The sequence below is a fragment of the Mesocricetus auratus genome, unplaced genomic scaffold (assembly GCF_017639785.1).
Source record: "Mesocricetus auratus isolate SY011 unplaced genomic scaffold, BCM_Maur_2.0 Super-Scaffold_100025, whole genome shotgun sequence".
In the NCBI taxonomy this organism is placed as follows: domain Eukaryota; kingdom Metazoa; phylum Chordata; class Mammalia; order Rodentia; family Cricetidae; genus Mesocricetus; species Mesocricetus auratus.
Window position 1 is genome coordinate 9,554,784 of NW_024429206.1, and position 26,337 is coordinate 9,581,120.

Below are 26,337 nucleotides of genomic sequence, written 5' to 3' on the forward strand. Positions count from 1 at the left end.
AGGGGGCCTGGCGGTGGCGTCACTGGGCGGGGTGGAGCGTGCGGCGGATCACGTGGCCGGCGCGCCTGGTGCGGGAAGGCTGGGCCGTGTTAGGAGCGAATTTAGGGGGTCATGCCGCGGGGTCGTCTCTGCGCCTGCGCCGCTCCGGGATGCTGAACCTTGCGGCGCTGCTGTGGCGCCGTCTCCTGCGCAAGCGCTGGGTGCTCGCCCTGGTTTTCGGGCTCTCGCTGGTTTACTTCCTCAGCAGCACCTTCAAGCAGGTTAGCGACTGCGCTCGGGACCTCTGTCCTTCTCATCCTTCTTCCCTCTCCAGCCCTCCTCCCTCAGATGCTCTGTCCTCCTCCCCCAGACCTCCTCCCCATTTCCTATACTCTTCTAGTCCTCCTTCCTCCTATCCCCCAGCTCTTCTTCCTCCCTCCCTCGTCCTCCATCAGCGCTCCTCTTTTTGACCTTTCATTTCGTTCTCCCCCAGCCTTCCTCCCTCAGATCCTCTGTCTTCCTCTGCCCCCCTTATACCCCTCCCGCCCTCCGTCCCCATCCTCCATCCCTTCTTCCTCTGATTCTCTGGCTCCCTCCCATCCTCCGTCCTCCTCTGCCCTCCTCCAACCCTCTTCCCTCCCACCCTCCATCCTTGATCATCAGCCCTCAAACTTCCTCCCTCCGGCCCCGATTGATGCTATGTCCCCTCTTTCTCCTCTGGTCCTCTGATACTCCTCCCTGCAGTCCTCCACCTGGTAGTCCTTCTCCCTACGATATGCAGCCATTCTGTCCTCCCTCCAAGCCTCTGATTCACTTCCTTTAAGTCCTTGGATCATCCAGTACTCCTCCCACTGATCCTTAGGCCTTCCCTCCTCCCCCTCCTTCATCCTCTGTCCTCTGGTCCTCAACCCTGTAGTCCTCCCTCTGATTGTCTGGTACTCCTCTCTCCTGCCCTCTGACTCCCCCTTCTTAGCCTCTAGTACACTGAAGGCTGTATGGAAGGTCAGCTAGGGGGACAATTCCACTGCAGGCCCTTGTACCCTCCATACCTTTATGTAGACCCGGCTGGTAGGCCAGGCAGAGCAGAGACTCAGACCTGTGCCCAGCCATTCATCCTCAGGTACCCTCCCTGCTCTGCAGGGTTCCAAGTCTCTTGATGAATGGTGGGCAGGAAGTAGATATGGCTAGGCCAGGAAATGGCCAGGGGCTCTTTGCTGTGTCCACCTGGGTGACCCGGGCCCCCTTTTTGTGCACACCTTGGTTGGGTAGATTTTTTTTCCTTAATCTTTTCATTTTTTGTGCCGAGTGAGAATTCCTAGAGAGCTGGAATCCAGCATAGGAAGCAATATAAGATGTCGACACGGCCGGGCGTGGGTAGCGCACGCCTTTAATCCCAGCACTCGGGAGGCAGAGGCAGGCAGATCTCTGTGAATTCGAGGCCAGGCTGGACCGACAGCCTCCAAAACAATACAGAGAAACCCTGTCTCGTAAAACCAAAAAAAAAAAAAAAAAAAAAAAAAAAGATGTCGACAGACTTTTAGTCTTGCATAGTGCAGAATGTGTACCACTCCATGGCCTCACGGAATTTTGGTTACCTGGGAGACGCTCCACTTCTCGATCTACAGAAGTTACTACCCACTAATGTCATCTTGGGCACAACGAGTTTAGCATCATTCCAGCGTGGGGACGGGTGTTCAGTTTACAGCTGGGTAGCCACTACTGCTCAGCTGGCCCTGGGACTCTGTCACCTGTGGCATACAGGTCTTCGAAGTAGTTGGTAGGATGTCCTGTGAGGCTGTGACGTAGAAGGCGTACTTCTGCACACCCAGCCAGCCCTCTGCTGTCAGCCTCCGCTTGTGCCCCAGGGGTGTGGAGAGCCTCTGCCTGTATTTCAGTTCTGGTTCTTGGAGCACTCTCCTGTGCAGCTCTCGGAGCACTCTCGTGCAGCCATCAGGATTGCTTTGCCTGAGGCGTTATTGTAGTTGCCACCTCTTCCTTTTTGGGTTTTCAGGCTGTTTTCTTCCCCTGTGGCTTGGCCTCACATCTGGGAAGTGGAGCCAAAGGCTGGATGTTGCTCGTCCATGTCATTCCCAGACCCCGTGTATTTTTGCAGAACTGGAGTGTGACTGGGCCTCTTTGAGTGAGTAGGTGTGGTGTGTGACTGACTGTGTTACAGATCGGTCCAGATTTTCAAATTGAGGTTCTCTATTTGTGACAAGGTGACAGAAGTAAACCAGCTAACGTCCTATGTTCAGTATTTTTAAAAATGGGATCATGCTGGGGGAGTGGTGTAAAAAAAGTTATTCACTTCCCAAGGAGTCACAGCATTTGCCCCAGAGCAGTGGTTCTCATCCTGTGGCTCTCGACCCCTTGGGAGTTCAATAACTCTTTTACAGGGGTCATCTCAGAACATCTGGAAACTCAGATATTTATATTACAATTAATAACAGTAGCAAAATTTGCAGTTATGAAGTAGCAATGAAAGGAATTTTATGGTTGGGGTCACCACGCAGCCCTTGCTGCCTTCTGCATACTGAAGTCTGGCTGAGTTACAAGCTAAACTAGCCACCCCCACCCCACCCCCATTGTCGTCTAGAAGAATTGTAGGAGGAAGTCTGATGCCGCCATTAAACATGTGACTTACTAGAGGCGCATACAGATGAGGTAATAAAAGGGCGGTTTACCACACCGCTAACCACACCCACTTTAGGCAGGACTAAAGACGTATACGGCTGGACGTAAAGACGTATACGTACGTAGGCGGAACTACGTCACTAGCCAAGCCCAAAAAAAGAATGACTGGTTAAACAGTTGTTCACTAGAATTTTGCTTGAATGAAGAGAGTCTGCCCCCTCACAGAGGTGTTCTAACATTCTCTACTGTCAGAGATAAAACATAGGCTTCCAAGTTAAAAATCAGATTTTCAGAGACGTTGTTTCCTCCCTGGAGCTTGTTGACTTCCATATATGTGATGTTAACAACTGTGAGTTTGGGCGTACAATGTGACAGAAGTGTGTCACCATTTGGCAGCTCTGTGAAGATCCGTTCACAGAGCAGGACATGACTCTCTGACAGTACGTGGGGGAGTCCTACAGGCTGTGCTCAGAGTCTGAATGTGCCCATTAAGATACGGTTCACCGTCTGAAGTGGCGGTTCAGCCTAGTGGTTTTAGTAAGGTCACGGTGAGGCAGCAGTTACCATAGTCACAATTTAGGGCACTGTCATTGACTTTCCCCTCCCTCTTAGCACTAAACAATCTCTAACCTACTTCCTGTTTAAATTTTTTTGTTTTGCATTTTTATTTATTTTTATGTGAGTGTGTGCTTGTGTGGTGTTGGGGCAAGGCAGGAGTGTGCATAACCCACACTGCTCATGTGGCGGTCAGGACAGCTTTTGGGAGTCAGTTTTTCCTTCGAGTCACCTGGGTCCCCAGGGATTGAACTCAGGTTGTCGGGCTTGGAGGCAAGCCCCCTCACTCGCTATCCCAGTGGCCCACTGGGTCTAGGAATGAAAGACTTGTCATCAGACTTGAGTGACGAGCGCTTTTACCCCTGAGCCATTGGGCCATTTCTCTTGTCCCCAGCCTGGGCATTTCATGAAAGTGGGGTCATATACACATGTGAGTGCTGTGATGTGAGTGCTGTGATCTTCTTAGACTCACCTGTGCTATCTCTGACCCAGTGTTCCCCTGTAGGTAGCTGTCACATCAGCCCATTCATCACTGATGGGCATTGGGGTTCCATCTTTTGGCAAAGAACATCCGCTTTGTGGGTTTTTGTGCGGATATGTTTTTATCGCTCGCTCACACAGGCCTAGGAGTGAACTGCTAGGCCGGAAGTGGAGCGCTCTGCATGACTTTTCGAGGATCCTCCTGGCTGCTTTCCAGTGGTCACACTGTAACAAACTCATGAGAAGGACGTTTGTCAAGTTTTGGTATAGAACTTGGTGTTGGGAATGGTACAGTATCCATGGGCAGATTTGTCACAGCCTCTCCCCTTCCATTTCTACCTAGACTTTGTGACAGGTAGACTCTTGTCCTGGCTTCAGTCCACTCAGTGGCCAGCAGCAGCTCTCTGGCCTGTCATCTCACTATGTAGCCCTGGCTGTCCTGGAACTCACTAGGTAGACCAGGCTAGCCTCAAGCTCACAGAGCTCCACCTATTTCTGCCTCCCAAGTGTTGGGATCAAAGGCGTGTGCCACACCGCACCCAGCTTATATTTTTTAAAAAAATATCTTTAACTCAAAAAGAAAAACCAATTGCTAATATGTCATGAGTTCATTAGTAAGTACTTGATTTAAAATAGATTTTCAGAATTATGCTTCATTTCCTATCTGCAGACACAAACTCAAACTGGGTTCTCAGTGGCTTGGACTGTTCTCACACACGCGCCCCCGCCTGCCGTGCCTTGGTGGGTCAGTACTGTCCTGAACATGATTTCTGGCTTGGCTGACGGCCGCCCTGCAGCTGGGTGCACAGCTTGTCTCACCCGGCCCGGGCTCTACCTCCCTTCTGTGAGAGGAACACACCCGGGTGATTTTTATCACAGATGGAGAGGAGGCGCGTGCCACACAGGCGTCCCCTGGGCTCCTCCACTCTGCATCCGTGAGACATCTCAAGCTCGTATAGCAGTCTTTGCCCAGACAGCTGCTGGATCCTTGAATGCCTCTCTTCTTTGCTTTGCTTCCTAATTAATGCTTTAGGGGATAATTTGAATTGTTAGAGACGGGTGTGCAGGAGAGGATGCCGCCGGGGGAGAGGGTTGGGGGTGGTGAGTGGCGCCAGGTGACCTGGGCATAGCGCAGTGCCCAGGGGTGGCAGTGGAGCTGGCACTGGTCTACTCCCTGGGTGCGTGCCATCTGCTGCGGAGTGTGAGGAGGGTGGGCAGATGACTTCAGACGGTGATTTAGGGTGTGTGATAGATACACTGGCACAGGGTGGGGCAGGGAATGGCAGGATGGGGCAACTCTGGGGGCATCTATACTTAGGTGGCACAGCTCTTTGGAGGGCTGGGCTGTCTGTGAATTCTTTGAAACCACATTAACCTTTTCTGCTGGATTGGGTGCCCACTTACATTGTGTGTGTTACTATGTAGATTGGTGCCCACTTATTTTTTTTTAAAGATATATTTATTTATTATGTATACAGTGATCTGCCTACATGTATTCCTGCATGACAGAAGAGGGCACCAGATCTCATTACAGATGGTTGTGAGCCACCATGTGGTTGCTGGGAATTGAACTCAGGATCTCTGAGCCGGTGCTCTTAACCTCTGAGCCATCTCTTCAGCCCCCAACACCCACTTACATTATTTGTGGTCCTGTTTTTTGTTTTTTATTTGCTGCAGGCAACTTATAAAAGAGTTTGTTTGGGGTGTACAGTTTCAGAGGATTAGAGTCCGGGATTATTACAGCCAGAGCATGGCTGCAGGCAGGCTTGGCGCTGGGGCAGTAGCTGAGGCTCACATCTATCACCACTAGGCAGACAGCTAACTTGGGCTTTTGAAAGCGAGGCGCCCGACCCCCAGTGACACACCTCCTGCAGCAAGGCCATGCCTCCTAACCTTTCCCGAACAGTTTTATCAACTGGGCACCAGGTACTCAAATACACGAGCCTATGGAGGCCATTCTCTTTCAGACACCACATGGGCATTATATAAAGTGTGTGTGACTACAGAGAGCTGCCTCCCCCCCCTTTTAAACGGGTTACCAGCAAAGTCTTGTTCACTGCAAACTTGGCAGAGCATGGCACGGGCACAGGAGGGGTGACCAGCAGAAGGGACACTGCGACAGACAGGTGTGGTTTCTTCCTGCCCTTTAAATGGAATGTTTTTACTTCTCTCACTTGAGGTGTACTGTCCCCTCACTTAACATACAAGTGTGACCCCCCCCCCCATCTTTCAAAAGTCTCTCGGGACCAGCAAGAGGACTCCATGGCTAAGAGTGCTTGCTGCTCTTGCAGAGGACCTGTTTTCCCTGGGATTCAACACCCTCTTCTGGCTGCCATATACACCTTCCACACACAATAAAAGTAAATTCCTTTTTTTTTTTAATTCTTTATGATTCTTTGCGACTGTGATTCCCCGCTGTCAGGCTGCAGTTCTCAAACCATAGATGTTTGCAGTGCCCTCTGGCTGCATCGCCTCCATGGTTGAGACTCCTATGCAGATTCCTTAAGGTCAGCTATGCCATATATGGGAATTCCGTACCACTTGTGTGGGACACACCTTTCATTTGACCATTATAATTGTCCTTAAGACCTACACAGCATGCTTGCTTCCTAACTAGCCTTTTAAGAAGCAGGCTCCGCAGATGCTTACACTCCCAAGAAACTTTCTACTGTGCTTCTGCCCATGGCTGGTCCCATCTTTCTTCTGCAGAGGACCTGTGTGCACATCTAACAACCCTAGGGGGCGGTGACTCTGATTCCTGCGCCTTTTGTAAAAATCCCCTTTGAATGGATTTTTTAAAATTGTTGAGACAGGGTCTCTCTGTGTAGTCCTGGCAGGCTTTGAACCCACAGAGATTCCCCTGCCTCTGCGTCCTGAGTGCTGGACTACAGGTGTGCACCACCACACTCAGCTTTGGATAGATTTTGGATGAAGAAAATGCACATATTAGTGAGAAGCTTGAAGGTGAGAGAGACAGCCGAGGAAGGGCCGCGGGAACTCTGTTGGTAAGCCCACTGGATGGAATTGCTCCTTCTTCTGTCCCTTCTGCATACTTGGCAGCTGACTTCAAAAGTGGGTCACAGCCGACGCTTCGCCCACAGTCCTCTTGGCAGAGGTTTTGAGCATTCAGGTTTGACAAGTTCGGGTTCTGGAGAGTCACGGGGTAGAGATTCTTCTGGGATGCACTGTCTGGTTGTCAGCTAAGGGTGTAGGATTGCAGGGTGCACCCGAGGGAGTCCCTGCCTCTCTGGGCTCCTGCCCTTGGCCCCTCTCTTTCTGTGAGGACTACACCTACTGAGTTGTCACCTGTCCTGTCCTATGCCTGCTAGCCACATCTTTTAAATGAAGCAACAAGGAGAGGCAGGGCAAAGGGAAGCCATCTTGAAGGACTGTTTTACACTAAGCAAATTGAAGGAGGGGGATTCGGTTCTGATGGTAGCAGGAGAGAGGTCATGTGTTTAAATGCTGGTGATACTGCATTGGTGGAGCAAACTTTGGGGAAGTTATATGTCACTGTCTGGCACTTATCACTGCAAGCGATTGACAGGACTTTCTCAGAGCCCCCACACTAAACTGCAGTGTCATCCCAAGAGCCAGGGGTTGTCGCTGGTCTGTGGAGGCCATGTCTGCTTAATTATGGAAAATCAACATGAAGGATTATTGTGCATCTATGAAGATTTGATTATTTAGATAATGTGAGTCCTTGGAAAGTTTTTAACCAATCAATTAGCATCAAGAGCGACTGATGGTGATGCCAGTATAGAGTTCAGAGGTGAACATGCAAAAACCAAATGTACTTGCTTGGTGCGTGGTGGTGCACGCCTTTAATCCCAGCACTTGGGAGGCAGAGGCAGGCGGATCTCTGTGAGTTCTAGGCCAGCCTGGTCTAAAGAGCAAGTTCTAGGACAGCCAGGACTACATAGAGAAATCCTGTCTTGAAAAAATGTGGAAACAAAAAGAAACCCAAACCCAAGTGTACTTTTATTCAAGTGTTGGGACTGTGGTAATTTCTGAATTTTATGTTGACAAACGTTGTTTTATAAGTGAGCCTTTTCTCTTAAGATAATGATAACTTAACAGGAAATGTACAGGGACTGGTATTGTTTCTCCAGACCATTTAGTTTCTCCTCCAGTTAACAATCAGCATGTTTTCATATAAAATGAAAAATAAGATCATCCCAAGGATGATTAAAGATAATTTTAAACAATATTTTTAAACTGTAAATTTGTGTATGCATATGTGTCTGTGCACACGAGTGCAGGTACCCACAGAGGTCAGAGGGTCTTGGAGCCGGAGTTATAGTTGTGAGCCACCCAATGCTATTCTGAGAACCAAACTTGGGTCCTCTGGAAGAGCAGCCAGTGCTCGTAACTGATGAGCCCTCTATCCAGCCTGTCTATAGCTAGTTTGTATACCTGAATATCCAGGGTAATGTGGTATTTCTAGAGCACACAGGGGTCCCAAGTGGAGGAAGAAAAGCCACTTTGGAGGAACGGGTGTCCTGAGAACCTAGGTTTGATGATACCTTGTCCATGCCAGTGTTTAGTCAGACATTTCTGTGTTGTTGGGTTTCTGGTTTTTTTGTTTTCCTACTATTGAAACAAGAGTTGTGGGAAACCTCAGCTTGTGATTTCTGTAGGATGGCCCTCACTAAGGAGTTTCCCAGAGCAAGGTGTGTGTGGATGTGCACATGTCTGACATTGCTAACTTCCCGTATTGCTTTCCCATAGTAATTACAAAGATCCATTCTGGTTTTCTGAACTGTTTGTGTTGCCACCAGATGCACAGGGGTCTCCTTAATCACAAAGCAACACTGATGCTTAAACACTCAAGCCATCAAGATAGCAGGCATGGTGGTTCACACCATGATCCTATAATCCTAGCCCCTGGAGGCTGAGGTAGGAGGACCCTGAGGCCAGTCAGGGCTGTGTAGGGAGATTCTGTCTTATAGACCTCCAAACCTAGCAGCTCATGGTGGTTCACACTTATAATCCCAGCACTTAGGAGGCTGAGGCAGAAGGATTGCAGTGAGTTCCAGGCAGGCCTGAACTATAGGAAGCTCTGTCTTAAAACCTGAAAACAGGCCAATGGGAGGGGGTTCTTTATAGCTGTTTGGTTATACACTCACAACTAGGAGCTTCCAAGGGTGGCCGCCTTGTGCTTGGCTTGATTCCTGCCACTGGGCTCCGTCCTCCTAGTTAATGCTGTGGCTCCTGTCTAAGAGAAAGATCCAGGCTCTTACCCAGGGCCACTCCTCTCTTGGTTCGCTAGGCAAAGGGCTGTGTAGTTAGAATGGCATCTAGAGGCAGATGTAAGGATGGCTGCTCTGTGTTTTCACACAAAGGAAGACCTTTGCTGATTACCAGGCTCCGTCTCGCCCTTAAAGTTGTCCCCTCAATTCAGATTTTCTACATGAGTACTTGTCAAGGCTGAGGCCTCGTGGACTAGAGGTGTCAGGTGACAGTCTAAGGTGATCAGACTAACAGTCTCCTCCTGGTTCTAAGTGTTTGGCCTTCATGTTCTGTTCCATGGTGTGTACACTTTTAAAAACCTAAATTGCCTGCAGAGGGAAGTTTTCTTCTGAATTCCGTAGACTCCTTTGTCTGCTTCTGGGGCCTCACATATCATTGTGGTCCATTGGGGAGGAGAGTTGTAGCTTGCCACATTTTCCTGCTGACTTGTTTTGTGGCTTTGCTCAAATGGTGCAGTGCCCATGCCAGAGGCGTTGGGGTGGGGTTGGGGCAGGGGTGTAGACTCCAGCAGGGCGAGTGAGATCGCAGGCAAAGTGCCTTGAACCTTCCTCTTCCCCCTGTCATCTCGTTGCAGGAAGAGAGGGCGGTGAGAGATCGGAACCTTCTCCAGGTTCAAGACCGTGAACAGCCCATTCCGTGGAAGGTCCAGTTTAACTTGGGCAACAGCAGCCGGCCCAGCAACCAGTGCCGGAACTCTGTTCAAGGGAAACACCTCATCACGGACGAGCTGGGTACGCCCTCCCTCTCCTGCACTCAAGGCCCTGGGACTCTGGGTAGCCTTACCTCATGATGCTTTTGTCCTTCTTGCTCGTCTCCAGGGGTGCACGTGTCTGTCTTCCATACCTTCCTCTCTACCTCAGCTTCCCTGCAGCATCTGGGAAGCTTGGCTTCTCTCTCTCTCTGCCTACAGCTCCAGCTTTGGCCTCAGTCCCAGCTACTTCGTACCAGGCACAAGCACAGGAGTTCCTCATCTTGTTTCTTGAGTGCGAGCGTGCGTGCGTGCGTACACCATGTGGTGTATGTGGTAGTGGATTGTTTTTCTCCTTTCACCATGTGGATCCCAGGGATTGAACTCAGGTCGTCAGCTTGTTAGCAAACACCTTTACTGGCAGAGCCATCTTGCTGGCCTGTAAGTATCCTTATAGGAAAAGGGAAATTGAACACAGGGCTGTTACTTTGCCAAGAAGATGCAGTTAGCTGACAGGCAAAAAGGGTGGGGAGGCTGGCTTGGGGACCAGGTCTTGTTTCTTTAGACTCAGAAAACAGAGGACATTCTAGTGTCAGGTGGCAGCTTGTCATTTTCTTGTACTATGGCTACAAAAACAGTAATTTTTCTTCTGGTTAATTTAGATTAGACAAAGATTTACAGATTCCTTTAGTTAAAAAAAATCCAATACTTAACTTCTCAAACTTATAAAATTCCCACAGGCGCTGCAGGTTTTATTTTGCCTTTACAAATATGAGAAATGTGGTTTAACTTAAAACAAAACAAACAAACAAAAAAACAAAACCTTGCAACTGTTAATGCTGTTTAGCAACGAGATGCCACGTGTTGCTAGGGTAACAGCGCTGTTAAACAAGATAGCCAATTAGAGTTGCAAACTTCTCAAAAGCTGGAAGTTAATTTTCCAGGCACGACCAACACATTTGCTGGCCCTGGTCTCATGGGACTTGATGGGAAATAATATCTGCAGAGCTGATCTGAACCTTGTATTGAAATATCACAATGCCCCGTATGGTTCTTGTAGGGTTTTTGTTTTTTTGTTGATTTTTTTTTCAACTAAAAGTAAAGAGGACTTGGAGAGATGGGTCATTGGTCAAGAGTGCTGATTGCTTTTGCAAGAGTACCTGACTGGGTTTGATTCCCAGCATCCATGGAAGGCAGGCAGCTCACTAACTGCCTGTGACTCCAGCTCCCTGGGACCCAACACCCTATCTGGCCTCTGCAGGAATGTGCACTCAATAAAATAAAAATAACTCAAAAGGTAACTTTTTCATAATTTATGATACAGGGTGAGAGGCCTGGGTGAGCTCGCTCTCCTCAGACTTTAGACATGATCACATGCTCGGGAGGTGAATGCCAGAGTTCGGTGCCAAGTGTTGGGAGTTGTCAGTGGGAAGAAAGGGGCCTCAGGTGTTAATTCCAGCTTGGCAAAGGAAAGGGCAGGTGGTATCTGCAGGTTGCATTTGGGGTGCACAGTATTATCCATCTCCATGATAGAGTTGCTTTATTGTTATCATCTGGGGTAGAATCCTGGGAGTTTGCAGACTCCCTGGGAGTTCCACTTAGAATCCTTGTCAACAGCATGAGTGGGGCAGCTGGGAAGGAAACGTTTACTAGGACATCAGAGTGCTTATCTATTCACTCAGGAGCTGCAGTAGCAGAAACAAGACAGAAGCCGCCAGCTCCCAGGTGTTGGGAATAGTTCTCTCCTGGTCTCCCAAGTGTGAGCGAGGGCCTCTATCGTCCCCTCTGGTGTCAGGTTCTGCCACCTCCTACACAGACCTTGTTTTCCGGAGCAGTTCTGAAAACAAGCCAGCCTGGCTCTCTGAGGACAGAGCTGGGGCACTCAGACGTGCTGATGCTGGGAACAGCTGCTGCACACCTGAGGGCCCCTGAACACCCCCGAGGGCCCATGTGCATACCTAAGGACCCACTTGAATACCTGAGGGCGAGAACACACACACCAGAGGGCCCCTGCACACACCAGAGGGCCCCTGCACACACCTGAGGGCCCCTGCACACACCTGAGGGCCCACACTCATATACCGTAGAGTCCCTGCACACACCTGAGGGTCCCTGCACACACCTGAGGGTCCCTGCACATACCTGAGGGCCTTCACACACACACACCAGGGGACCCCCGCCCACACCTGAGGGCCCACACAAATATACCGTAGAGTCCCTGCACACACCTGAGGGCTCACACACATATACTGTAAGGTCCCTGCACACACCTGAGGGTCCCTGCACACACCTGAGAGCCCCTGCACATATCTGAAGGCCCCCACACATACCTGGGGGTCCCTGCCTACACCTGAAGGCCCACGTATGTATGTTCCTTCAGGCTTGAATGGCCACTGGGAGCATGTCTGAGGTTGGGTAGTGGCCCTCATGAACTTACACTTAGATTTTTTTCTGTCCTGTTCCCAAAGGGTGCAGGGAGCTATCTGCCTAGAAGTTGTGAATAGTAAAGCAACCCCAGTGAGGAGGCCTGGCAGACACTGGACCTGCATATCTGTGTGATGGGGTTTCTCAGTTGTGGAGCAAGTTAGGTTTTTTTTATCCCTCCAGGATGTGAGAACTTCACCCCCAATTCTAGGGAGTGACTGTATTACCCTGTGCTTGTGTACAAATACTGGAAGCAGAGTTACGAAGGTGGGCTGTGGCTTCCCAGTTTAGCAGTCCCTTCAAGTGACCACAATAACAGCAGGTGTGTAAAAGCCATCAAAAGCTGTGTGTTTGCTTTTTAAATCTGCAAAGTGCACAGTTTTTATGAATGGGTACCTTGCTGTTTCTACCTTAGACTATTTATTTTTAAAAAGATTTATTTATGTGTATGAGTGCTCTATCTGCATATACACCTTTATGCCAGAAGAGGGCATCAGATCCCACTATAGATGGTTGTGAGCCATCATATGGTTGCTAGGAATTGAACTTGGGACCTCTGGAAGAGCAGCCAGTGCTCTTAGCCACTAAGCCATCTTCTCCAGCCCTGTCTTAGACTTTTAAAGAGTCCCGGGTGAAAGATTGCTTGCTTATGTTAGCACCCAACCACATGGGTGTGCCTTGGCAAGGTGATGCGCTCACACTTAGGTAATAGACTGGAGAGCGGTCGAGCGCGGTGACAGGGTGAAGCACGGTGACAATATGGATCTAGCGACGACTGAGGAGCCCGACTTCCCATCATCGTCTGCCCAGGCGAGGCCAGCCCTGGTGCTCAGGATACGTCTCTGGCTTTCAGGTTACGTCTGCGAGAGGAAGGACCTGCTGGCGAATGGCTGCTGCGATGTCACTGTCCCCAGCACGAAGCAGTACTGCTGTGATGGGTGCCTGGCCAATGGCTGCTGTGAAGCCTACGAGCACTGTGTCTCCTGCTGTCTGCAGCCCAGCAAGGTAGGGGCTCCAGCTCCCCACCCTCGCAGGCCTTTAACGGGGAGAGCTAGGCATCTCCTGGGGTCCTCGAGAGATGCACTGGCCTCCCCTGGGAGAGGAGCTGGTCCCCCATGCGTGGTTCCATGCTATTGCTAACCAGGTATCTGGTGAGTGAGAGACTGCCTTCCTCCCTCCCTCCTGGCTGGCTAGCTTGGCCTACAGTTACTAACTGTCCTGAATACCTTGTTTCCATAGCAACTTCTACTGGAGCGCTTCCTCAGCCGGGCAGCTGCGGCCTTCCAGAACCTCTTCATGGCAGTTGAAGACCACTTCGAGTTGTGCTTGGCTAAGTGCAGGACTTCGTCCCAGGTCAGAAGTGGTGCTGGAAGTGGTGCTGGCCCTCGCTAGAGGCGGCGGGAGGGAGGCAGAGCTGGAGAACGCTAGCCAGTTACTCGAGGCAGAGCTGAGCCAGGGTGGGAGGTGGGGAGAGGAGAGAGGAGGAGGAGGAGGAGGAGGAGGAGGAGGAGGAGGAGGAGGAGGAGGAGGTCGTCACTTGTCCTGGGACAGAGCGGTGACTTGATCCAGGATCCCAGGGGTAGGGGGTGGGTATTTAAAGGCACATGAGTCAGTCTGAGGTTTGTAAGGTTTTTGGTGAGCACACACCACCTAACCTTACACGCCCTGCCCTCACGCATGCACCCGCCACCCTGGAGTGCCCAGGAGGGCCTCTGCCCCCACCTTCGTTTATTCCCCTTTTACGTTTATTTTGGGCTTGGGGAGGCACATACGTATAGGTCAGGCGACAACTTGTGAGAGTCGATTCTCTCCATACGCCGTGTGGGTCCTGAGCCTCAAACTCAGGCGTCAGCCTTGGCACTAGTGCCTTTCCCTGCTGGACTATCTCTCCTGCTCCAGTCCCCCGCCTTTGTGGCTGGGCATTTCTCACTACTCTCCGTAAGATGTCTCTTACACAAGCCACTCCTCTGGGGTAACTCACTCATGTCCGTCTCTGGCCCTCTGGAAGCTTTGGGTTTGTGCTTGGTAATTCCCTTTTCCATCTCTGGTTTACTTGGGGGAGCTTCCTAGGTAAATGGGTGGAAAGGGAAGGGTGAGGGAGCTCGGTGGATTCACTTGCTCTTCCTAGCTGATGCTGGAAAGGGGAACTGATATGATAGCAGCTTCCGGAAGCTCACAGAGCCCGAAGGTACTTCCTACTGTGCAAGTAGAGACAGTTGTCAATGGCCACTGGTTCACCGGCCCAGAGACTGTTAAGTGGAATTAATAAGGTGCATAGCTTTGCTAGAGGCTAATTAATGAGCTCTAGAGCAGTCAAACCTCAAATTGCTCCTATGACAAGAATTGCTCTTGAGGAAGGCTCTGCTTGGCTTGCGCACAGGCCCTTAGTGCATTACTGTCATTTGAAGTGTCATCTCCCAAGTCCCTTGCCAGACTCCTCACCAGTGACTGGAACTCTCTGACCACAGGGTCAGGTGCCGAGCGATCGCACTGCATCTCCATCTGTTTCAGACTGTTCTTTTCATACTTAACTACTGTGCATATGCGTGGGCGAACCACCACAAGTGCAAGGGTCAGAGGGCAACTTGGAGAGTTTGCTTCTCGTTCTCCCACGTGGGTCCCAGGGAATCAAACTGAGGTCCTCGGGCTTGGGGGCAAGCGCTGTGTTGTGTTAGCCCCTGGTCTGTCTCACCTTGCCCTTGTTGTAGTGTTTGAGACCGGTCTCATACAGCCAGGCTGGCCTCAAGTTCACCATACTGCCGAGGATGACCTTGAACTTCTATCCTTCCCAGCTCCAATGCTGGAATCACAAATGTGCATCCTTCCGCCCACTTCTATGAGGTTCTGGGGATCAAACCAGGCCTTCGTGTGTATTAGGCGAGCACTCTGCTGGCTGCGCCCTGTCCCTAGGCCCCACTTCGGAAGGGTTGAGAAGCAGTCTTAAAATGCCCAGCCAGGTAGACCAAAGAAGAAATGGCACACTAGCGTCTCGTCTGTTTCTGTGGCACTCGGTGCTAAGAATCCTACTTCATTCTAGAAAGTTCCTTGAAACCCTAGGCACGCTGGAGGTGGGCGGAGTAGGCGGGGAGTGTGTGGCTCATTGCAGCTGACCCTCTCTTTCATTCTCCCGTCTTCCTTTGCCAACAGAGCGTGCAGCATGAGAACACGTACCGTGACCCCATAGCCAAATACTGCTACGGAGAGAGCCCCCCGGAACTCTTCCCCGAGTGAGGCCTGATGGAGAGACACACCCAGAACCAGCCTGGTCCACATGAGACAATGAAGGAGAAAGCCACACAAGGATTCTCGGCCTTGACCATGTGTAGCGGCTTCAAGTGTCTCTGGCTCCTTCGCCACCAGCTGGAGCAGATGGACGGAGCTGTTCTGTAGAGCTTGCAGGGCCCTGGGCTGCTGGTCAGGGGCCAGGGCTTGATGCAATGTTGTAGTTACTCAATGACTTCTCAGAGCGGTGGAAGGTGCTGTGTTTTGTGCAGGACACCTTTGCCTGTCCAGTTGGATACACTCAAGGAGGTGACTGCTAACATCGCTCCTGCACCAGATGCAAGTTTGTCTCCAGGAGTGCGGGTGTACGGACTTCTTTGGTTGTTTTAACATCTGACCAGCAAGCCTTGTATCCATAGCCCAACCTCTAGGGGTATGGAGAGCCTCAGGGAGGTGCTGGTCCCCACCGAGCTTTTGTAGAGCAGTCCTGGGATGCTCATATACCTGAAATAATGGTTGGGAGGCCTGAATCCCCGGGTGACTGTTCCAGTGGGGTTTGTTGTCACTGTGTCCCTGTTGAGACCCCCTCAGCCTTGGGGCAGGGGAGCCTTTCTCTCGTCTGTCACAGAGCTGGCAGGGACTGGTGAATGTGGTCTGCAGTACTCATTCATTCTTTACTGCTCTCCTAGCCTGGCTGTGTGCCAGCGGCAAACGCTTGTTAAGCTCTTACTCCAACCTAGAGTTTCATATCTGCCCTCAGTGGGAGACATATGTGGTAGCCACGACCTGGAGAGTGTCCCAAAGGCGGATCAGTGTTCGATGTTGCAGGGGTGGGCTGTTGTCACCAGTAACTGAAATTTGGGTTTCAAGCATCAGGGCAAGACACCTCTTCCTTGACGCTCCTGTCTTGCTTTCCGGCCCCCTATTAACACACACTTCTTCACCGTCCCTTACAGTGGACCATGGCATTTTTTGGTTTGGGTTGAGGTTGCCCTGGCGTCAGGCATGAATCTCGATTTTCTCTCAGCAGCTTCATGGCGCCTTGTCTCCCAGCCACGTTTGCCTTCAGGATGGAATTTCCTTCAGCTCCCTCCTGCTTCCTCTTCCTGCTCACCTCTGAACTGTATTCTGTCACCTCTAGGGAAGGGGCGCAGTCTGATGGGCATCTGTTCTCTTGTTTGATGTTGCTGTGCTGGGATCAAACCCAGGACTTTGTGTGCGACTGCAGACTTTCTGCTACTGAGCCATGGCCCTGGCCAGGGAGTCGATTTTTAGTGTTAGAGCCCAGTGATTCAGTTCTCTTTGCTCTGGACTTCTCAGTATGTTGACTCAAAGTTCATGAAAGAACTGGGTGCACCTACACATTCTGGCACGTTCTAGAATGTTCTGGCTTGATCATTCTTTCTGATAACTGGTATGTTTTTTTTTTTTAATTCTTGGGGTTTTTTAGTTTTGTTTTGTTTTTAGGCAGGGTCTCCCATAGCCCAGGCTGCCATCCAACTCCATATGTGTTTGATGCCAACCTTGAACTCCTGACTGCCCTATCTGAACCTGCCAAGTGCTGGGATTATCATCAGGCTTTTAATGCTAGTCCACCCTTGGTCAGCATTGGTGTTGGTCTGTCTCCCTTGAGTTCGTTTCCACTCAAGAGTGGTGACCCAGGTTTCGGGTGAGCAGTTTAATGTAAACATCATGCCTTTTGCCAGTTCTTTCTGACTTGGTACTGGAAAGGCATGTCGTGTACGGTCCATGAGTTTTTTTGTAGTCCCGGGACAGTTGTGATCAAGATTCCAGTTTGCTTGTGTTTCACTCAGTGCATGAGGAAACGGCGAGGGGTGGCCTGCCCTCCCAGAGTCCCCGCCAAGATAGAAAGATGAAAACCCACACCAGAACTTCACCTTCAGTGCTGCCCACATGTCCTCCAGGGCATCTCCACACCATCTCCCCTGAGAATGGGTGGCTTTCAGTTATCCCAGTCAGGAGAAAGTGGCGTCTGTGTCCACACTGAGTCAGTAATGCAAAGGTCACTTTCAATTGACTGTGGCATGTGGGTTTTGTGTTTCAGTCAAGTAGGGGAATGCACATAGGCACGCATGCGCGCGCGCACACACACACACACACACACACACACACACACACACACACACACACACACACACACACACTACTTTGGAAAGTCCTGGTACTTCATTCAGACAAAAGTGGCACTGGGCAGGGAAGCCCCACCCCTACCCCCGGCTCACCGCTCTTGCAGGGTTGGTTTTGAGCTCCCTCAATCCCTCAATAGGGTTTCTAGAATCAGGTGAAACATATTGGGGGCTTGGGGAAGAGAGGAGGCAAGAATGTTGTCAACTTAGATGTTTAACGTTACTAAATGTGAGGGGATGTGGGCAGGTAGCTCTCAGGCATTTCCCTCCCTTCTGAGTGTGCATTTACTGGGCTTCTTGTTGAGAATGCTGGGACCCCAAGCCTGTAACCATGGAGAGAAGAAACACAATAGTGAGAGGGTTCTGACATGGAGTGCAGGAGGAGAATGTGGTCTCCCGGCAGCGCCACACTACACCACAGCCAGGATGGAAGGGTAGGCTTCTGGTTCTTGTAGAAATAGAGGAGGCCTTCTAGGGCAATGATGGGGTTCTCCACACACCTCAAGGGCTGACTTCATGGCTTCCCGGGAGTGGAGCAGGGAACTACTGTAGCACGCCGGGATTCTGGCCCCAGCTGTTCCCAACTTTGGGATTTGCAGGTAAATCATGAACTAGCCTCTTTCTCACAGCCAGGACAGGAATGTGACTGGGGCCACTTCAGCTTTGCAGTGTGACCTCCTTTGAGTCTTGGGCCTTCTATTTGGATATGGGGTCACGTGTTTACCTGTCTGAGTTTGTCCTAGGATCCTCTTGAGTGGGAGATGCTGCCTACTTAAGAGGCCAGTGTCAGTAGCCCCAGGGAGCAGAATGGGGGAGTGCAAGGATGAGGAGTCGGGGTTTCTGGGATAAAAAAGATACCAGTTAGAGTAATGAGGAGCTTAGGCTGGGGCCACCTAACTGTAAAGTGAGGACGGGATCCCTCCAAGGAATGGCTGAGGGGAAGATTTCCATGCAGATATGGGGGCAGTCTGAGGTACCTGGAGAGTCCTGAGCAGGGAGAGAGAATAGTAAACTAAGCATGTACACGAGAGGAAAACAAAAGAGTGAGGACGCCAAGAGTGTGTGGCCAAAATGTCAGGCTCATATAGGAATGAGAGGCTGGGGAGGCAAGCGAGAGAAGTTTAGGAGAGACACAGGTGTGGTGCTGAAGCCTGGAGGCAGTGTTGGTACGCTAACAGGCATCGTAGTCATTTGTCCAGAGTTGGTTTTTTTGGACCTGACACTAATGATAAAATAGTTGCCTAAAAATCACACGTCCTAGAGATGACTACCAGCTATTTTCAGCTTCCTCTGTGGCTTTCCAGGCAAACATGGAGTGCTTCCCCCTTGGAAACACTGACCATGGGTTTCTTGTCTGCAGGCCTGTGTGCATGAGGCGTGACACTGCTAGTGACGATTGAGGGTATCTGGTCCCGTCCCTGGGGGTAGCTTGCTACTACAGGGCACGACTGCTCGCCTCAACTCCTGCAGCCACTGTTTGCTCGTCCGTCCGTCCGTCCGTCAGTCAGCCATGTCTCAGTCATCTTTTAAGCTGTTTGCTAAGAATTCAGTGTTCTCATTTGTATTTATTTTTCTTTCAGTTTTGAAATGGTGAGCCTGTGTGTATCAGCTCACCCTGAACAGTGAGTTCTGGTTTACAAAGAGGACTTTTTTTTAAACTTAAGATTGACTTAGTGGTTAAGCGCTTACTATTATGGTGGACCTGGGTTCAGTTCCCAGCATCCACATTGGGGGACTCACAACTGATGGGATGTGATGGCCTCTTTTGGCCATCACAGGTACCTGAATATGTAGCATACATTCACACAGACACCACAAACACAAAAATAATATAATAAAAATGAGCCTTTAAAAGACTAAATCACATTTAATTGTTGTGGGGCGGGGCACATGCATACCACGGTTTAGATCAGAGGAAAATGTGGAGATTGGTGCACTCTTCCACCATATGGCTTCTGGCATGGAACTCAGTCAGGTCTTGGTGGCTGTGCCTTGGCCTGTGGAGCCAACTTGCTGGTCCTGCCTAAATCTGTGTAAGCTAAATGATAAAATACACAAGTGATATTGATTTATGTTTATTTTTATTTTTTGGTTTTACGAGACAGGGTTTCTCTGTATTGTTTTGGAGGCTGTCAGTCTAGCCCGGCCTCAAACTCACAGAGATCTGCCTGCCGCTGCCTCCCAAGTGCTGAGATTAAAGGCGTGTGCCACACAGCCTGGCTTTATTTGTGTTTATTAAGTCACTTTTTAATTGACCATTTATTTTGTCGCATGGGTTACTACAGAAACATTTGGAAATGAATGAAACCTTAAATAATTCTCTTCCTCTCTTTCCCTCCCTCTCTTCTTCCCTTTTTCTCCTTCCTCTCTTCCTTCTCTCCTCTCCTTTACCTCCTTACCCCTCTCTCTTTTGCCTTTGAGACCTGAACTTTGTCCCAAGGTAGCCTCAAACTCCATCCTGCATCCTTAGCCTCCTGGTACTTCAAACTCAGCTGAGCCTCTTCCTGCTTTACCTTTCCCTTCTGTGACACTCTAGAGCAATTAGCTCACATTCACAAACCCACCTTTCTGACAGATTTAGGGTGGTGGGTCTATAACATGGGGGCAGCCTCTCCCCACCCCCTGGCCATTTGGCAGTGTGTGGAGATCAGTCTGCTCCTAGCTGGAACGGGGAAGGTACCACTCCTATAATGGATGGAGTGTCGGTGATGCTACTCTCACTAGCTCACAGTGCCTGCCTCCGACAGTCGCACCATTTATACTGGCAGTGTTGAGCGGAGCCCAGCTCTAGGTCACAGCTGCGCCCAAGGCTGAGCAGAGAACTCCCAGCACTAAGTGCTGACTTCATTATTTTCCCACCCTGGAGTTGTACCACGCTGAAGTGCTGATTAAATTACGCTGTGATCCCCACAGGACATGCTCGCATAACAGCACATTCCTGCCTCAAGGCACAGTGTGGTTAGCCTGCACCCGCGTCCTTAGTGAGCTCGCTATCCGCCAGCAGACACTTGTCTGCAGAACGGAGCTGGAAGTTTCTGACCTGTCGGTGCAGTGGAGGTGGGGTGTGGGGGTAGGAGTGGGGCTGCCCTGTGCAGATTCCTCGGGGAGTCATTCTGTTTAATACTGCGTAGTATGGATCAAGATAAGAATGAAAGCAAGCCAAAGGAGAGCTAACTAGGACAGTTTTCTCCCCTGTGGCAAGTAGGCCACTCTATCACCAATGTGTCACCTTCCAGGCAAGGTTCTTCCTGGGCGTTTTTGACACGGTTCATTCTGGTGTGACTGCAGCTCTGGGTACCAACATCACTGGTTTCTCTCTGTGTGCAGCCTCCCTCTCTCACCCAGTCCCTTTTCAAAGGCGTGAAGAAGGTGGCTTGGTCTGCCGCTGTGCTTCGAGCACATTGGTTACATCTTTGCCACCAACTCAATGACTCTCGGCTGAACCTCAGCGGCCGTCTAAAGGGGTACAAGCCTAGGGTCATTCTCGCTGAGAGTCCAGAACTAAGGAACAAAGACACAACCTTCAGTGCTGCAAAGACAGATCCAGCAGGCTGTGGCGGTAGCATGGGGGCTGTAATCCCAACACTGGGGAGGCTGAGGCAGGAGGATTATGCATTTGAGCTCAGCTTGGGCTTCTCAAGATGAGAGCCCTGACACCACCGAATATATAACCAACCACGGAGTCAATTGCCAGTAAAGATAGGAGAGGCAGTTGTTAAATGTGTCTCTGGGCATGCCGGTTGTATTTCTCGGGACTCTGCGTCCCGTGGGGCCAGAGGAAGCAAACAGCAGAACTAGAAATAGTTTGTTTTGTGTGGTGTGAATGTTGTCATTTTAAAAAGTAGCACACAAGAGAAAGACGACATTCGACAGAGCTTGGGTGGAGGGACTTTTTTTTATTGGGGGGAAATAAATGGGAAAAGGGGGAAGGGGAGACTGGCCTCTGGAGACAGGAGCAGCAGAAGAGAGAGGCGGAGAAGCAGAGAGAGAAAAAAGAGGAGGATGGGAGGTGGTCAGTGCCCTTTTAAAGGGAATGTAGTGAATGTGCACAGGTGGTGCTCTTAGTGGCTGCAGCTGGGGGCGTATCCTGTCAGAACCCCAAAGGCAGGCCAGTACAGATGCCTGAATACTAACGGCACAGCGCAAGCCTATGGTCAGAAAACACCAGATAACCTGAAGTACAGCCACATGTGGTGTGGACTAAAAGAGAAAACAGTTCGTGTCACGGGTAACTGGTTCTAGACCACTGGCCATGCCTTTCTAAGAAGATATGCATGTGTCTATAGGTACATGTGTGCATGCATGTGTGTGTGTGTGATTGTACATGAGCATCACAAGAATAGTTTGTCCTGTCCTGTGTTGCCAGGTTTATTAATCTGTATTAGCAGATATTAACGTAGATGTTGTGCCTGGTATGGTGGCACATGATTTAATTGCCAGTATTCAGGCTGAGGCAGGGGAAATCCAAGTCCAAAGAAAGCTTGGGCTTCATATTGACACTTGTGTGAAACACACAAAATTGTTTTTAAAGTTTAGTCAGATATTTCCTTAATTAGATGTTGATAATTTGGATAAATGTGTTGCTCTAGCATGTCCCATGCATTGGCTATGTGTGTCTGTGTACACGTGTGTGTGTTTGTGTGAATGTGTGTGCACACATGCAGTTGTGCACAGTGTGAGTAGAAGTGGTATGAAGCCTCTGAACTGTATCCTGACACACCACCTCACAGGAGCCCAGGCATCGTGAACTTGGGCAAACTCATTCTCATTGTCAACTGAAGTGATTGTTAACACATACACTGATCCTAGTTCCTGACTCTGACCACCCAGAAATCCTACCACTGAGACAAACATGACCAGAGCCATGTGCCCTCTGTGGGCTGGGCTGTAATTCCCACAGGGTAGGTGGACACCAGCCATGTGCACCCTAGTTACCCTCGAAACAGCCATGTGGGTGCTGTGAATGGAGCCTAGGTCTTCTGGAAGAGCAACAAGTCCTTTTAATGCCTGCTTTCAGGGATCTTCCAGAACCAACAGCATGCCCAAGAGTCCTGGAGTGTTCTTTACTTCTTGCTTGGCACTCCTGGGACAATGCAGCCAGTCCCCTAAGATGCTGGATGCAGCTCACAACCATCTGTAACTCCTTCGGGATCCAGCGCCCTCTTCTGGCTTTTGTGCACCATGCATTATTGTGGTGCACCTCTATACATGTAGGCAAGACGCCATATAGATAAGAGTAATACTTTAAAAAATTAAAAGTAAGATTTAAAAAAAAAAGCACAGGGAAGGCTCCGTGGACTATCGTCTTCCTAAAAAGGCTGCATGGGGAAAGATAATCCATGCTTGGGACAGCCCATACCCTACCCCCAGCAGCAAGAGCATCTTCATGGTAGTGTTTTTAAAGGTTCAGGGACCTCAGTATGTTCCTTAGGAGCCTCTGTTTAGAGCTGTGCCATCTCTCAGGCATATGCGGCTCCCCTCCCCCATGCTGAACACAAAATTGTCCTGGTGGGTGTGGATCTGGACGGCACTTCAGGTCAAACTCCCTGTGCTCTGTCCATGACATCCAAACCTGCCTGGGGTTTTGCCTGTAGTCTGTTCTCGGTGCTAACCCAAGACAAACAGTCTCGAGGCGGCTCACCAGTTGGCTCTGTTGATTTATTTGACATAAATAAGCTCACTGACCTGATTTAGCATTGTGGGGGGACCACAGAGTGAGTCAGGCGTGATCTTAAGGGCCTCTTGCTTTTGGCTGCAGCCGACACAGCTCAGTGCTGCCGGCTGGTGGCAAGCACACTGACAGTTGCCGACTGTGCCACTTGGTGGCACCAGCTGCATGGGTTTTCCATCCCCAGTATGAGCCTGGTGTTGAGTGTGGCCCGGGCTTGCCCAGGATGCCCCCTCCCCCCGAAACAATGACTGTGGGCAGAGAGCCAGCTGATGGATGGGGCAGCAAATCAGGACCCCTCCCTGGACCTGGCATTCTCAGGGACCAGGACCCTCAGGGAGGAGAAAACAGATCTGCTGACACTGAGCTAATGTCCCTTGCCACCCCTTTCTCAGCGTCCTCCCCACCCCAGGATAAAATGTAGGTGAAGCTTCTTAGCCATACTTGGGTGGCAACGGCCAGGAATGTGAGGGGACCACTCACACTATCGCTCCTTTGAGTCACTCGCTCCTTTGGGTCCTCATAGGTAGAGGAGGACTCCATTGCTCTGCTGCTTCTTGGCTCAAGGTCACACAAATTGTGGGAATTCCAAACCAGGTGTCTCTAGAGGATGCAGTTTTTTGCATTCCCTGTATGACATGGTGCTAATAGTGAGCATCCGCCATGTGACGTGGTGCTTAAAAGGCTGCTTATGCGCTTGCCTGACATCCAATCTCCGACCTAGGCAAACCTCATCTCTGTTTTATGGACACGAATGCAAGGGGGTTGAGCTGTTGTCCTGGCTTCAGCCAAGATGGTACCTTCCGCTGTGAAGAGAACTTCCTGTCCTTGCTGCAGGGCAAGTGGGAGTCCTCAGGGGAGCCCTGGAGGGTAGCAGGATAGGTATTTATCCTGAAATTTGTTCTTTGGCCCTGGGATTGGTTTATCAGCTTCCACCTTAAAAATTATTTGTTTTTGTATTTTTAATTTTATATATGTGGGGCATGGGTACTCATGAGTGCAGGTACCCGTGGAGGCCAGAGGCTTTGGAGCCTCTGCAGCTGGAGTTCCAAGCAGCTGCAAGCCACCCGAAAGTAGTGCTAGAAATCAAACGTGGGTCCTTGCTGTTAACCACTAACACATCTCTCCAGCTTCCTCCTCTCTCTTCTATCCACGGGTCGCTGCCAGGAGGGCATCAGGAGGATGCTAGAGGGGGGGAGCTTAGCATTTTAGGGTAGCCCTGACAAGTGGGCTGCATCTTACCATCCTGTGGTCCTTGCCATATGCTGAGTTTCAAGTCCCAAAAGCCATAGGTTGCAGCCTTACCTTGGTACTGCCAAATGCCCGTTTGGAGGGCGGGCCTTTAAAGAGGTGATTTACGGGCCAATGAGATGGCTCAGTAAGTAAAGACACTCGCTGCCAGGCTTGACCACCTGGTTTTGATTCCTGGGACCCCCCACACGGTGGAAGGAGAGAAACCACTCCCGTAAGTTGTTTAAAGTGGCACACCTATACATACACTCAGGCTAAGTAAATAATTGTGATTTTGTGATTTTAAAAGTTTTTTATCTTTGGCATACATTTTTTATGTGAAAATTGTACCAGAATTGACTAATGTGCACAATTTCAAAGGACCTTTTGAGAGTATTTTCTTACTTTTCAAAATATTTAAGTATGTCAGGTTTACTTTGTGTGTTTAAGAATAAGATTGGACAGTTTCTGTAAATTCTTTCTTCAAATGATGAGGTTTTTGAGAATGAAGATAATTTCTTGGTTCTTTTCTTTCTGCTGGAGTAGGCAACATTGCACTTCAATCCTTATAGCAAAGACAATGTTTGGTGGATAGGTTGCAAGTTAAGAAAGCAGCTGTATAAATAGATTTAACATATTCTTAGTTCATATGGTAAGCTTAATATATTACATTGACTATTATATCATATTGCTTATAAGTAAATTAAATTTTAAAAAAGAAGTGATGCATTTAGCTAGATGCGTGTTTCATGAGTTAATAATAGTTGGGATAAACTACTGCTTGACTATATAATTAATATCCCCATATATTTGTCTCCATAGTTTCCCTACTCACTGACATTTTCTCCTTATGATCTTATAACATGAAGCAAAAATAAATGAAGCAGAAATGCAAGTGAACACAACTTTGTCACACTTTTATTGTGGCTCTATTGCAATATAGTTAATAATACTTAAAAAATAGTTTTTTTTTTCTAAATGGAAGCAACTGAATTCTAAGAAAGCACTGTGATAGGCCCTGACCCAGGGTGACTGACTAGTCCCTATAGGACGACACGAGAGCTACCATACGCAGAGGGACTACCACGGGAAGACGTGGGGAGAAGGTGGCCAACTGCCAAGTTGTGGGGAGAGACCTCAGGAAAAACCAGCCTGTCACCGTCTCCATGCAAGAGCTCCGGAAAAATAACCCTGCTGTCGGAACGGCACAGTCTGTGTGGCATTCTGTTGTGGCAGTGCTAACTAAGTGTCCTCAATCTTCAGAGGTGCTGGCTTCTGGGCCAATCTCCAAATTCAGAGAAGAGCCACCTCCTTAACGTCCCAGGCTCTGCCGTGTCTCTGCCTGTGTGCCTTTCTGTGAAGGGTGCAAGCAGAGTGACATCCTCGGGCCTTCCAACGTGGTGTTCTAGGACCGCAGGTGACTCCCAGGGCCTGGAAAAGATTGACCTAAGCCGTTGAACTACAGGGAAACTTTGACATCTAGTGTAGCGTTCAGTATTGTGCGAAGACTTTTTCTTATTACATGTCTTTGTGTGTGTGTGTGTGTGTGTGTGTGTGTGTGTGTGTGTGTGTGTGTGAGACATGGAGTTATTGTGGAGGCCAGTGGACAACTGGAAGTAGTCTATGCATTCCTTCTGCTGTGTGGGTTCCAGGGATTGAACTCAGGTCCCCAGGCTTGGCAGCAAGTGCCTTTACCTGCTGAGCCACCTTGCCAGCCCTGAGAATGTTTTTTGATTGCCTAGGAGTATGACTTCAGGAGTGCCACTGGCATCTGATGGTGGAGACCACACTGCTGCCCAGCATCCCAGCCTGTGCTCAAGCCAGCCCACCCCCAAGAACTGGGGTCTGACGTCAGAAGTACTGATGCCCAAAGCCCCAGGATATGCTCTGGGGCTCCGTGGGAGTGTGGCACTGAAGTGTACACTCATGGCTTGTTCAGTAGTTCCCTGTTGATGGACATTTGGATCTCCTTTGCCTTTTGGCTGCTATGAATCACGTTGCTTTGAAGTTCATGTGTGGTTTCCTATGGGCTTCAGTTTTCCTGAGGATCCATAGCA

General features: G+C 49.8%; 1 protein-coding gene across 1 annotated transcript; it reads left to right on the plus strand.

The window, feature by feature from the left end:
- The first annotated feature begins 50 nt into the window (after positions 1-50).
- Spring1 (SREBF pathway regulator in golgi 1) lies at positions 51-19,450 on the plus strand. The gene is made up of 5 exons (XM_005078998.4): positions 51-260; positions 9,476-9,632; positions 12,867-13,018; positions 13,253-13,366; positions 15,161-19,450. The coding sequence occupies exons 1-5, from the start codon at positions 150-152 to the stop codon at positions 15,242-15,244; spliced, it is 618 nt and encodes a 205-aa protein (XP_005079055.1). The 5' UTR covers positions 51-149; the 3' UTR covers positions 15,245-19,450.
- The last annotated feature ends 6,887 nt before the right edge of the window (positions 19,451-26,337 follow it).